Source organism: Megalops cyprinoides, chromosome 19, assembly GCF_013368585.1.
Source record: "Megalops cyprinoides isolate fMegCyp1 chromosome 19, fMegCyp1.pri, whole genome shotgun sequence".
Classification (NCBI taxonomy): domain Eukaryota; kingdom Metazoa; phylum Chordata; class Actinopteri; order Elopiformes; family Megalopidae; genus Megalops; species Megalops cyprinoides.
In genome coordinates this window covers 14,504,239-14,518,270 of record NC_050601.1, presented here as the reverse complement: position 1 = coordinate 14,518,270, position 14,032 = coordinate 14,504,239, and the positions used below count along the sequence as shown (strand labels likewise).

The window sequence follows — 14,032 nt, the reverse complement described above, 5'->3', positions numbered from 1 at the left end:
CATTTCTGGAGTAGTTGCTGTGGTGCCTTAGGTAACAGGACCTCACGAATCAGGACACACTCATATACCCATATTAACCTATTCATAATTATGGGGACTTGATATCCTGACATCATAGTCTATCAGGTCAGTGTTTGAAGTTGGAAGCATTCTTAAAAGCTTTTTGTCTACAATATACTCATTTATTGGCAGGAACCTGTGTATCCCTTCCAAATAAAGTCACTTCCAGTATTTTGACCAAAAAGTATGAGGATAAGACTCCACTGAAGTCTCACTGTAACCCATCTAGGTCCTGGAGGGATGTGGTCAGGCAGATTCTCCAGCTCTCTTTGAATCATTGAGAAAGTCAGGAGGTTTAATTGGTTTGGAAGGCAGTGGTGAATTGAATCGGGTGGTTAACTGCTGAGAATAAAAGGCACTGTGCTTTTGGACTTTGTCCCAATGGCTGCCCTTTACTCTTGTCACTGCCTTTTGTAACGGTTTGCATTTTTTTTGGCCCTGCCTCTGTAAGAGTTGTTATAACATTTCTGTACATTTGTTGGGAGAGTGTGTGGAATCTGTACTTCTTTTCCTTAGGGATGTTGCTTGTTTGTGTATCCCCACATATACAACTAGAATCATGACAGAAACCACCAAGTGGGCTGTTGTATTTAAGTCTACCAATTTAAACACTGTGGTGCACCACCACTCCATGGAGGTCTCATTGTTTCTTTTATTGTCTTAACACCCACTTACAAGCTAGTGGAGTCTTACCTGGCTATTAAAGACTGTCACAGTTTCCTCTGGGCTGTTGTAAGGCACCATGGCTTGTTCTGTGAGAAAACAAAGCCCATGGCTGGAGGAACTAAGGTTTTATAACACCCTGTAAGAGTCATTGATTTTCTATGTGTCCAGTGTGTCCAGCTAAACAGTTTCCTCATGATTCATCTTCAAACACATACTGGATTCATTTTTTTTTTCAAGAATTATTTCAAGTTACAGTTACTGGATATAGAATCATAATAACAGTGTTACCCGTTTTAGATTAATGATGACGTAAAAGCTGTAGTAATAACTGTGAAATACCCATCATTTCTCTCATCCCTGTTTTGCCTCATTTTGGGCAGTACACCTGCACAGCAAGCCAAATAACAGGGTCTTTGGCAATTACTGCACACTGCCTGACCAGTCTGGCGGTGTGTTACCATGGGGATGCCCCTGATTGACCCCGTCCAGTTGTGGATGGACGATTAAGGCTTTGTTGTTGCTTATGTTGCAGGACGACGAGAACGGGAACGGAAAGGGTGAGTGCGGCGCTCAAGCAGCAACCGGCACAGCATGTGGCCCCGTTATGATGTCATCCTTGTCTCAGCCTGTTGTGGTGCGGCTCCCCCTGCTGGAGAAAATCACCCATGGTCATCAGAACCTGTTGTCTTGCTGTCTGTGTTTGCGGTTGTCACTGTAATCTACATACCTCTGTCTGCAGTGTTTGTTTACATATTCAGACACTTGTCTGGCCATTTTTTTTTACTGTACTTTTTGCTGGCACTTGTGCAGAGAGAGATGTCATTTAAACATTGTTGCAACAGGATGTTTTTGAAATGTTTGTGATTTTTAAAAAAATGTCATGTCATGTAGTGGATAAAGCTACCATATATTGAAGGGTACTGTTCAAAGAGAGAATTTGTTTTTCACAACAAGAAATTAATATTCTCAGTGCTTCTCCACTTCTTGAAACTTCTTGAACTTTCACATAAACTCAATTGAGTATTTGACATGCATTTTCAGTTAAATTTTTTTATGAGCAGTCCAGTTACATACATGTATTTGTTGTGTTGTGTATTTGTTTCTATACGCGCACGGATATAAAGGATACCAGCAGAGTCGCCTGGAACCAATGGACACCATCTTTGTGAAGAATGTGAGAGAAAGAGGACCTGCTCACCAAGCCGGCTTGTGCACAGGTAGGATTGAGAGGGGCTCTTTCAGACCTGCTGTGATATTTTTCACATTTTGAGGTTTAAGACCAGGAATGAGGATCATGGCAATTCCCTATTTTTATTATTCCCCTTTCTCAAATAAAAAAAATCTAATGGCAAAATCCTGTTTTTTAAGACTAGACTGGACTGGAGTTTTACCGGAATATGTTGCAGAGAAGCTAGAATGAGCCAACGCTCTGTCTCACTCTGCTTGTTTCAGTATCACAGAGAATGATAGCACTTGTCTCAGTAAGCAGCAGTTGGTTGAATAGAGAGGTAATCTTGCCCCAGGAGATAGCTAGGTCTGTGCTTCTTTGAAGTCTCACTTCAAAACACACGTTTAAACTGTTCGTTTCTGTTAAGTTATTTTAATATTTTAAGTATTTGTAGTGGTGGTTTGCATTCTCCTGTCCTTCTGAGACTCACATAGCCAGCTCTCTAGCCCTAGGCCTATGCAGAAACCTGAGGATGAAACTGGGTTTGTTTTGGAAATATGAAACAAACATGGCAGTTGGGCTCATTCTTCAAAAATCGTGTTCAGAGGTGGAAAAACAAATAGTGGGAGCTGTTAAACATGTTAATTAAAAATTAATTATGCTAGTTTTGTAACACTGGCCTAATGCTTTATTTTAGGATACTGTCTAGTTGCAACTGTTTATTTGGAAAAAGGTATTTTGCACAAAAGAACAACATCATTTCCATTGGATACTTGACTTAAAATGATGGTCTCAGTGTTTGATGGTAAAGCAAAAATTGTTCTAATATGAAAGTTGCTCAAATCTGTACACTACTATATGCATCATCCATATTTAATGTTGCAAAGAAAATATTTAAAGACATTTTTGCTGGTTAATGTCAGTTCACTGAATAAGTACTTCTTAAACTGATATGCTCCGTTTGAATTGCCAGCATATTTTACGGTACTTTCGGTTCTGACTGAAATCGTGGTATTCCCCTGGAAGAAATGAGGACTGTTACATATTAAAAATTTGGGAAAATCCGAAAAATCTGAAAGCAAGTAAACTGTGAAAATCTCCTCAGACCGTACCATATCGCTCACCGTACGGTGTTCGATGTAGGGCAATGAAAAAAGCCTATCAGAAAGAGGCCCAGACCATGTGGTGAAACAGGCATGATCATAGCTAACGGATGAGGTCAGAGCGGGAGTCAGATCCTGTAAATGACTCATTCAGAATTGTGTGGATTTCCCACACACACACTTACACACACTCATCCAGAGACATATACACACATACAGGTCAAAAGATAAGCGCATACACTTACAGACATAAGCATCTACAGGTAAATTAAATGGGGAACTCCAGCTATGTTCTGTGTTTTGAGAGTCCTTAAGGAGAACTGGCTTTGTTTATGTGAGGGGGACTGTGTGTCTTTATTATTATTAATACTAATTTGTCCGGAGGGGATTGTAGTGCTAACAATATACAATGAATTACAGTACTACAATATCAACATGCTCAGGCAGGAACCTCCCCCCCCCCCCAGCGGCCCCAGTCAGAGCACAAGATGTCTTCCTGTTGTGACTCTCTGGCTGAACCCAGCTAACCTGGGCAGCATCCCCCTCTGCCCCCTTTCCCCACAGCCTCCCAGCAAACCCAAACCATGACCTGTCCCATCCATAGATTTACCCACAACCTCTCTCCAACCCCATCTACCCCTCTGCCCTCCCAAATGCCCCACCTGCCCCGACCAATAACACAATGCCCACTATCCGTACCGCCGCTATCGTGAGGAAGTGTGTCCGCGGTATCCCCCCTTTCCCTCCCTGCTCCTGAAAATATTTGCTTACCAGGATATCCTCCTGCGGTGGAATCTGTTTTTAATGAGAGTACCCTGCAAGGCACGGGTGCTCCCTGGGGGCTCTTTCTGCAGCCTGACCTCATTCCAGCCTCTAGGAGGGCAGGTAAACACACTCTTAAAAGTTAAAGTTCCCCAAATGTAAACACATCACTTAAATTAACAAGGCCACATGGACAAAACTATGAAAATGTGACCGTCCTGTGTAATCTTAAAATGTTTAAGAAAAGCAGAAAATGTCTACCTTTTCCTAGAGACTACTGTTGTGGGGGAAAAAACAGAATCTCTTCTTTCTGTGGTGTCACTGGAGGGGTACATTCAGGAAGTGCTTGCTCGCTGTGATCTGGGTTCATGGCAGCCTTGAACGTGTATGTGTACATTTTCCATGCTCAGGAAGCATTACAAATGTTCTTGCTATGACTGTGTCAAGTCAGCTGCTGACGTTTCAGGCATATATGGCAATATCTACCTCTATGCAGAGGGCATCCACTGTGTGCCCTGGGCACTGCTGTGCCCTTTTCCATATGAATGTTTCCACAGCTGTGTTGTGTTTTGAGGAAAATCAGGGCTGAAGTGTATACCTTTTTACTAAATTCAAAATGCAGTCCCGTTTCGAGGCAATATCTATACCCCATCGATGTTGGATGCTTTTTCTGGTGAGAGTGGGACTTTGTAGACTCTGATACAAAGGAACCATTGACCAATCCAAACCTATGCTGAGAGAGACAGAGGGGCACGTGATTTGTACATGGGTATTCTCTGTAACACAGACAGAGCCGCTCCAGACTCTAGCCAAAGGCATAGGGAGAATCAATACCTGTGCTACACATATTCATGAATAATGGTCAACTTTGACATCTCTTTTACAGTAGCCAAACTGCACATACCTCTAACTGTAGCGCTTGGTAAGATGGGGAGCCATGGTCCATGTGTGTTTTTGTGTCTGTGTGTTGCAGGGGATCGATTGGTGAAAGTCAATGGGGAGAGTGTCCTGGGAAAGACCTACTCCCAGGTGATCGCTCTGATTCAGAACAGGTGAGGTCCAAAGTGACCCTGCACATACCTGGGGGGGGGGGGGGGGGCACAAGTGCTCCCTCTCCAGGGACAAAAGGACTTTGGGGAAGTTGGTATCTGAGGCTAGACTTAGGCTGTGAAGTAGGTCAGTGTCACCACCTCGTGCTGTGAAGGGCACAGCTTGAGCTGAACCAAATCTAAACGGAAACAGACGTTTGTTGTGATAGCAGTACTGGAATGCCTGTACATTTTTATCCATGCTGATGGTGTCATAGAGAACCCTTATATAGTGTCACTGATTGAAATAGCATGTTTCTTTGTGCTCTCCCTCCTCTCCTCTCTCGCATGCCAGTGAGAGTGTGCTGGAGCTCTCCATCATGCCAAAGGACGAAGATGTGCTGCAACTGGTGAGTATGAGCTTAAGCCTTACCCACTGCTTCCCACTGCAAACACACACACACACACACACACACACACAATGGAACACATGCATACAGGTACAAACACACACATGCACTCACACACACACACGCGCACACACACACACAGGCACAAGCACACATACCCACACGCACACAGGCACAAACACAAGCACATATAAACACACAAAAACCAGGGTATAATAAACCTCCCTAAAAGTGCTATTTGCTCTGCCAGTGTTTGGTTTATATGTTTATACTCTCGTGCTGATTGAGATCCCAGAGGTATGAGGGTGTGTGTTTATATTCCAGAGTAAGCAAGTTGGTTTTGCTGCATTCAGGAATTTTGCCGAATATAAATTCCGCTGATTCACTTGCCCTGTGGCTTGCATTGCAAGAGTACTGTAGCTTCACTAACAAACTCGGTCTCTCTCACACACAAACACAAACACACACACACCGCTTGTATGCTGAAGGTCATGAAGAACACACACACACTTACACACGCATGTTTTGACTCCATCTTTCATGATCAAACATGCAGCTGAGCTGAACACCACTCCCCTGAGCAACACACGGATATGGTTTCTTGAATCCGCATGTGTGTGTGGAACATTGCACTAATACCATTCTCGACCTCTTACTCCACTACCGTCAACTTCTCACACCCCCCCGCCACACACCCCCCACATACCCCTCAAGCCACTCCAGACATCCCTCCTCTCTCAGCGCCGGCATCAGCTGCATTCCTGGGGTGACATCACCATTTTTGGTCGCTCCTCCCACACTCCCGGGTGGGGAGTGTGTGTGTTGGGAGGGCGTGGCCAGAGTTAGGACACCACGTTCAGTGAGAGAGCGAGCGAGAGAGACAGAGGATTGAAGAGGGACAGGGGTGAGCGAGAGAGAAAACGAAAACAAGGTTGAAAGAGCGGGGAAAGGACAGGGAAAGAGAGGGAAAAGAAGTAGGAAAGGGAGTGAGAGTAACAGGAAAAGCAACAGGGCGACAGTGAACATACAAAGCACTCTTAAATGCTTTGGGAATATCTTCTTCTGGCCGAGAGTCATCTGTGTTCACGCCAGCTCCTTCCACACGCCTTGGAGGTAAAGCCCAGAGATTCTCTTGCGCAAGTTATTTCAGGAAGTGTTGGTGCTGGTTCTGATCTTGTCTTTCCGTCTTAGATTATTTTTTCTTCATAGTTCCAGCGAATACTTTCTGAGTCTTCATATGGGTGACCTCGAATGTCTGTTGATGTTTTGTGTAGGGCTATGGCGGTACGGCAGGGTGGTTGGTCATGTTTGTGTTGGTTAGATGGGTCGCTGGGTGTCTTGGTGGGAGGGGTTTTCCTGAGGGGAGGGGCAGTCATGCTAATTAATCAGTGTGTTGTTGTGTGGAGTGGCGTTTGTGGAGCCCAGGTGTGTGGCTGCGAGCTGCTGTCTGCATTGGTCTCTCGTGTTCTGTGGGGAGCACATGTATGCCTGAAGCATTCCCACAGGGGACAAAGTATAGAGATGAATAATGTATGGAGACAGTGGTGTTATCCTTCTCTTCCCTCCCTTCCTGGCCTGAGTCTCTCTCACGTTGCTCTGACTCTCCTTCATGCTGCTCTGAGTTTCTCTCTGGCTGCTCTCGGTCTCACTCATGCTGCCCTGTGTCTCTGTCTCGCAGGCATATTCTCAAGACGCCTATCTAAGGGGTAATGAGCCATACACAGGCGCAGCCCAGGACCTGCCCATTCCTCCGCCCCTCTGTTACCCGCGCAGCAAAGCTCAGCAGCCGCCCACCACGTCGGCGCCCATGGGCCAGAACCAGCTGGACAACTGGAGCCGCTGGCCAGGATCCTCCGGGCCGTCGTCGCCACTGGATAACCGCCCTGGGATGGGCAGCCCGGCGAGCTGGCAGGAGGGGCGGGCCGGCGACCCTGGCGGCGTGGGCCACAGCAGCCCCGCCCACCGCACGGAGGAGATCCAGTACGGTATGACCGGGCAGCAAGCCACGGGACAGACCAGGGGCCGCTCGATCTCTTCCACCTCTTCCTCAGTGGGGGCGCTGACCAGCCCCCAGCACTTCCACTACACCAGTCCCAATGCTGCCATCGCCACTGCCACGCAGCCCCCGCCCCCACCCCCACCACGAAAGAGCAGCCCAGCCTGGGCCAGCCCCCCCCAGCCGGGCCTCAGCCGGAGTGAGCTCTTCCAGCAGGCCCTGACGGACTGGTACTACAGCCAGGTGCCGGAGCGGATGGGCCCAGCCATGCCCCCGCGCCACCGCAGCTACTCCCAGGACCGCCTGGGTGAGGCGGGTGGGGCGCTGGGGCACCACCGAGCGGGCTGGCCCCACAGCGCTTCCCAGGACACCCTGCTGCTGCAGCCTGGCGCTGCCCCGCTCGGCGACCCCTACTGGGGCGGGGAGTGGGGCGGGCGTGGCGGCCTGCCTTCCAGCCGTGCCCGCTCCGAGAACCTGCTCGCCACCAAGTACGACCGCTTCGGCCGCTCCTTAGAGGCGCTGGACCGGGCGACCGCGGTGGTCTCGCCCCGCTTCGAGCGCCAGGCCTGGCTCCAGCAGGCCCGGGAGGCCCCGCCCAGGACCGAGAGCTATCAGAGGCCAGGGAATCATTACGGGGGCCCGCCAGCGCCCCCTGCAGGACGTCACCCGCACCAGCAGCAGCTGGCCCCGCACCCCCAGCCGGCCCCCCCGCACAGGAGGCTGCCCCCACAGAGCATGGAGGAGCAGCCGATGGGCTACCGAAGCTACAGCCCCTCCTTCTACCGGAAGACAGGCCGCTTCCTGCAGGCCCACTCCTTCAGGGACCCCTCCTACTCCGGGCCACACTTCAGCTGGACGCCCAGCCCAAAAACCAGCCCCCCTGAGGGCGTCGCCGCCACGGCTCTGGTGCCCTACGCCCCCTCACCCCCTGCGCCCCCCGCGGCTGTGCCCGAGCCCCAGGATGGGGCGCGGCGTCTCACCAACCACGAGAGGGCGGGGGAGGAGCGGCCGGCCGTGGCACAGGGTCAGGAGGTGGTGCTGAGGCAGAAGCCGCCCACGGGCCGACGTGCCACCGTGCACGCGCTCCGGCACCCTCACTACGCCCTGCCTGCGGATGCGGCGGACACCCTGGGACTCCCCGCCGAGCCCCACGACTCCGCAGTCCCGCCCTTGCGGGACGCCACCCGCCGGCCCAATGGTGCTCTGGCACCCCTGTCGCTGGAAGACGATTCGCTGGCATCCATCCCATTCATAGGTCAGTACCTCTTCCACTCTCGCCCTGGTCATGTTTGTGTGCAGTCATCTTACCAGGAAGCAAGCTGCCTTTGCTTCTTGTTTGTGTCTTTTATCTGTGTTTGCTGTTTATACAGTTATATTACTATGATGGCAAAAGATGATGGATCCAGCAGCACTTCATCAAGCACACAATGTACTACATTCTCATTCTCTCTCTTGTACACACACACACACACACTCACACACGCATAAACACATAAAGTCACACTGCTTCTTTATTTTTTATTTGGCTGATATTTATTATTTTTATTATTATTTATTTAATGCATATTCTTATTTAGGACAACATTCAAAACCTCTGTAGATATTATCTGGCATTGTTCTCTAAACACTGGCACAGTCCTGAGCATTACTGGCACAGTCTTATTATCCATAATTTCTTCTTCTGTTCCACCTTGTCATTTCCAGTCTGCGGTTTGTGTTTAAATGGGGGCTTCCCTGAGCTGCCAGTCGGTATGTCTTGTGAAATAGTGGCAGCTCACCAGGTGTCCGTTCAGCACGAGGAGTCTTCCCTTACCTCATGAATCTGTTCCTCCTCCTCATTATTTTCCATAATAGTCAGACAAACCACCTCATCATTGTCAGTAAATTAAGATGAAATTCATCTGTCAGGTTTCCAGTCACTGGCTCCTGAGCGCACAGTATGTGTGTGTGTTTGCTGTAAGACTGGATCAAATATTCTACTTCCAGTTGCAAAAGAATGTTATTCTTCTTGTGCAATCGATGAATGATGGGACTCAGTATTAAGAGTGTGGAGAGATCTGGAGGCCGATCGTGGGTGTTTCACTGTTTGTGTGTATGTGTGTGTGCCTGTGCGTTTACGTGTGAAGGGTGGGGAGAAATTCTATCTGGTAACTTGAGTCATGTTCCAGCTCGTTCACATTACTCAGCAGCTGGAGTTGAGGCAGGCCTGGGAACGCATAGACCCGGTTGGACCACTGGGCCCGATACGCATGACACTAACCACCGCCAACGGCCTTGTCTCTGGAGGCAACTGGTTGACATTTGAGGAGAGTAAATCTGTGGAAGAGAATTCCAAATCGAGGCTGGATCACGATCCACACCTGTAGGTTCATGCAGGTGGAGCGGAATCCAGTCTCAAATAGTTTGCAGAGTTTGTGTTATACACACAACAGTGTACCGCGGGGACCAGTGTATTAACTTTCAGCGGTCTGCCCCTGCCTGTAATCTAAAGCTGACAGAGATAGGCCTCACACAGCTGAACATTTCCTTATTACTTTACTGAACTTTACTGAATGAAATAGTTCAACGTCACAGCCTGACTTCACACCACCTTCAGCTGAATAAGTGACAAGTTTGAGGTCGAGAAACTGAAGTGTCTTGGCGCAGAGCGCTCAAACTGCCAGAGCAGAAAAGCAAAACAACATCCCACACCGTTTAGAGGAGAAGAATTAGCCGAAACCAGGCTTTTAGAGCTGCAAGCCAGGGCATGTTTAATGCGTAAAGACTGAAACTAGGGCAGTTCCTGTTGAAGGGCCTCTCTCACGCTGCCTGTGTTGATACAATCTGAACGTGTGTATATGCCGTTTTGTCCTGTGTTGTCATTTTGCTGCTTATTTTATCGGAGAGGTCCACAGGCGCAAGGGTCTGTGGTGTGTTTACGGTGGACTCAGAGGGTGTGTCCCATCTGAGATGCTGTGGAGGTTGGGGCTCAAATGGAAAGAGGGATTTCTCTCGTTTCAAAGGAGTGGGGATACAGCTAACATTCAGCCGGGTTTTACAGTACCGGTAAAAAGTTTAGAGCCATCAAAACTATTAAATAACACAAATGGAATTATTCAGTGACCAAAAAAGTTTTATAAGCAAATCAAAACTATCTTATACTTTAGATTGTTCAAAATAGACAAAAATTATTTTTTTTTAATTAAAGATTTTTTTGGAAAGAAAATTGCGCATAGGCATCAACTTCACTATTTATATTTGTCTAAGAAACAAATTTCAAGCATTTAAGCATAGACCAAGCATTTAGATCAAAATGTCTTTGAATGTATGTTTCCCATTATCTTAATCATTTGTGTCCAGGCTTTTGACTGGTACTGTATGCTTGAAAAAAATAGAATCAGACTAGCAGTGAAATACACAGGTGGGCCAGGGTTTACTCAGTCAGGGAGGTCACGGACGCCACGGCCCCGCGCTCGTTGTTAGATAGGATCGTTTTTGTCCTGACGTCATGGCGCGTTCTCACAGCCCGCGTACAGGGCGTGGGCCTCGTATGCTGCGTTCGCAACACGTCCTCACACATCGTGGGACAGCAGACCAGCGGTGGCTCGTGAACTATGAAGGGAGCCTAGGGGTGCACTGGGGCAGAAAACCTCCCTTTTATTTGACTGGTGTCCTGAAGTGCTTTTTAGTTGTTTTGCACGATCAACAATCATGTCAGATTCAATAACCGTCACACATTAGCAGCTGACTCCTTTTTATTTGATCACATCTGATGTCGTGGAATGTCTGTCTGTGCTTTTCACATGAAATCTTTAATCTTAAAAAAAGCAAAGTTTTAAGTTTAAAACCAATCTCCAATTGCTTTTTCATAACAAACGTTGTTTATCGTGGCCCGGTTTGTTTGTTATGGTCACAGTAATTTATTGTGAAGTGTGCATAGAACATGCTATCACAGTAGGCACAACAAAGCAAGAAGGAATCTGCTGATGTTGGATTAACCGTACAATTAGCAAGCTGGTTATTCGTGAAGAACAGGTTCACAACCATTATCAGTTTGAGCGTAGGTTCTTTGCCTGTCTTATATTTAGCTGGTTGCCACTGTAGTGGGTGGGCATGATGCGGAGGTTCGCTTTTTGGAAGTGTCCCCTCGCGTCCTCGTTGCGGATGCCTGAGCGGGGCGGAAAAGGCACCCCATTAGAGAAGGCTCAGAGCGGTCCCCCACAATGCGAGTGCTGGGACAAGGGGGCTCACACACTGGCAGCCCCGTGCTGCACACTCAGCAATCCCCACCTTCAACGTCCCCTTTGTCTGTCACTTCCTGTGGGGTCCTGGGGAATAGTTCCACTGCCTGCTCGATCACCATGGAGAAACCTGCGAGCCCCCTCTCCACCCCCCCTCCCCATGGGCCTGAACTGAGGCCCTCTCTCCAACAGGAAGCATGGCCATGGGTGACAGCTCCCCAGTTTGGGCCCAAAACCACTGGCTCCCCCTGTTGGGGGTGTCAGGGGGGATTTTTAAGCCACCATGGCAGCGTGTTCAGGTCTGAGATGAATCACGCAGCAATGGACCGCTGCGCACGAGCAACCTGTGGATCGACGGGCGAAGCACGTTTGTAAGAGAGGGGAATATGTGCGAGCGCTCTGCGGGACTTCTCCTCCTCTAGCGTGTCCCTCAGCCGGAGATTCACGGCTGCTTCGCCCTGTCTGCCCCGGCCGCAGCGCAGTTAATAGCCGCCTTTGTTAAAGCCACAGTGCTGCTATTTCGGGTGTCTGCTGTAAACAGTCAGATTCCAGTCATTCTGCCCTTGTCCTCACAGGCCTATGAATAACAAGCCTGTTTCTGTCCACTGTGTGAGCTGCAGCTGGTATGGTGGGGGGGTGTGTGGTGGTGGTGGTGGTGGTGGTGGTGGTGGGGGGGGGGGGGGGGGGGGGGTAGAGAGAAGAAGAGAGTGGGGGGACAGAGAGGGAGAGGCAATGGAGGGGGTAATTCGAGAGAGAGAACAGAGGGGAACATAGGGAGAGAGCAGGGGAGAGAAAGAAAAAAATGGCGAGTAGCTGAGAGGACCTGAGTGAGAAAGAGCATTGACACTGGCCGGGCCTGTGACAGCAGTCCTCTGCTGCCCCCCACTGTCCAGTAAGAGTAAGTGTGGGCAGTAGCTGTCATTGGACGAGGAACTGTAAGCAGTCGGGTCTTACGAGACTGTGGTTTCTTTTAAAATGACTGTAAGTCCTGCCCTTGTGTGCAGATACTGGGCTGATGCAGCAAAATAGCACTGTGTCTTTGGAGGAAGCTTGAGTGACCTGCCGCTCTCACATCCTGCTGTGTTCCTACTGTGCATTTATCTGTTCCTGCTATTTGTATTTCTGCTTAAAGGGTGCTTTCGTTCGCGACCTGCCCTCGTATCTCTCAAGCAATATATGCTAGTGTGAGTCCTATTTTGCATACTTGTAATCACGGTCTTAATGTGATTTTTTTTTGTGCATTTTTAAAACAGAAACCACTATAACATGCTGACAAATGCTATGTGTTTTTTTTAATACGTAACAGTAGGGAAAAAGTACAGGCTGAAGATGATTCATTTTAAAGTAGTCATTAGCTGCATATTTTTACAATGCATTTTTATTGTTTTGTGTGATCTCCGATAGCATCCAACAGTGCTCATGCTTACCTGAGCATAGCACTTACAAGAACATTTCATTTGTGCGGTCCCATTCCACTGTTCCAAAGAGCTTCCAGAGTGTTTGGTTCAGCATGCAAGCCATGTGCAGACACTGGTCACCATACATTCCAAGCCAGTTCCAAGTGAAACACGTTTGACCACGGCACGTTTGTAGACATGAAGTCCTTGTCCAGTTTCACCCAGATTCTGACCAGCCTTATTACTGACATTCCTGCTGTCAGCATGGCTAATTCCACTTCCATGTCCGTTGCCAAGCATTGTGGCATTTTGGTTTGTGCTACGGCAATATTATTATTAATTATGTGGAAAAAGGTGGGCTGCATGTGGGTTAATGTGTCAAGAGTGCTTACTTTTAAATGTGTATTTCTGTAAAAGTGTGATGTAAATGTTGCCTTTAATTTATTTCAACATATACCATATTTGAAAGTGAATGTAAATGATGTGTTTCACAGGTAAACATTTTAATTGTTTCTAAATGTATAATGACAATATGGCAAGACGGCTGAAATTCTGTCATTCTTATTACTTGAGATGTTCACTTTCTTGAAGGTTAAAAAGGGTATAAATTTACCATTAAAGTGAACCTTTTTACTTTACAAACAAACACACACACACACACACACACACACACACACACAAACACACAAAACACGTGTATGCTGAAGGTCATGAAGAACTGAAACCTGTGTTTCAGACACACTTTTTATTTTCACATCAGGCCCCAAAGTGGAGGTGATCCCTGCAGGTCTGTATGTCCATTTTGTTTCGGTTTGTCTTTTTGTCCAGGGCTTTTCTCTCTGTGTTGGTCAGGGACTCTTTATATTGGTCTTGGACTGTCTGTGTTGGTTATGGTTACTATGTTGGTCATGGACTCTGTGTTGATCAGGAACTCTCATTTTTTACTGGTCATGGACTCTAACACCAGCTTCCTGTCCTGATGTGTTTGCGGTGTGTGTCTGTGTTGGTGCCTCTGCTCTTCCCCTGATACAGGAGGCTTCACTGATTACTGCATTGTGAAAAAGGTGTGCTGAGTGTGTATGAGCGTGTCTGCGTTAGTGTGTAAATGTGAACTTATTTAACAAGTTAATTGCAGTGACGTTTTATTACTCTTTTATTTTAGTACTTTATTCGTGTGTGAAAGTGATTGGGTAGGTGACTAATCAAAAGTAACCTACACTGC

General features: G+C 47.8%; 1 protein-coding gene across 6 annotated transcripts in view; it reads left to right on the top strand.

The window, feature by feature from the left end:
- Positions 1-14,032, top strand: part of LOC118794080 (rho GTPase-activating protein 23-like) — a 79,540-nt gene that overhangs the window by 52,280 nt on the left and 13,228 nt on the right. For 3 of the 6 annotated variants that reach the window (XM_036552225.1, XM_036552222.1, XM_036552223.1), the window contains exons 3-8: positions 1,259-1,283; positions 1,851-1,943; positions 4,733-4,811; positions 5,143-5,197; positions 6,876-8,448; positions 13,571-13,597. In XM_036552225.1, the coding sequence (XP_036408118.1) occupies positions 1,259-1,283; positions 1,851-1,943; positions 4,733-4,811; positions 5,143-5,197; positions 6,876-8,448; positions 13,571-13,597 (1,852 nt within the window). Of the gene's footprint in view, positions 1-1,258; positions 1,284-1,850; positions 1,944-4,732; positions 4,812-5,142; positions 5,198-6,030; positions 6,311-6,875; positions 8,449-13,570; positions 13,598-14,032 lie in introns of those variants that run through there. The other 3 variants (XM_036552226.1, XM_036552224.1, XM_036552227.1) reach the window with 2 other exon arrangements.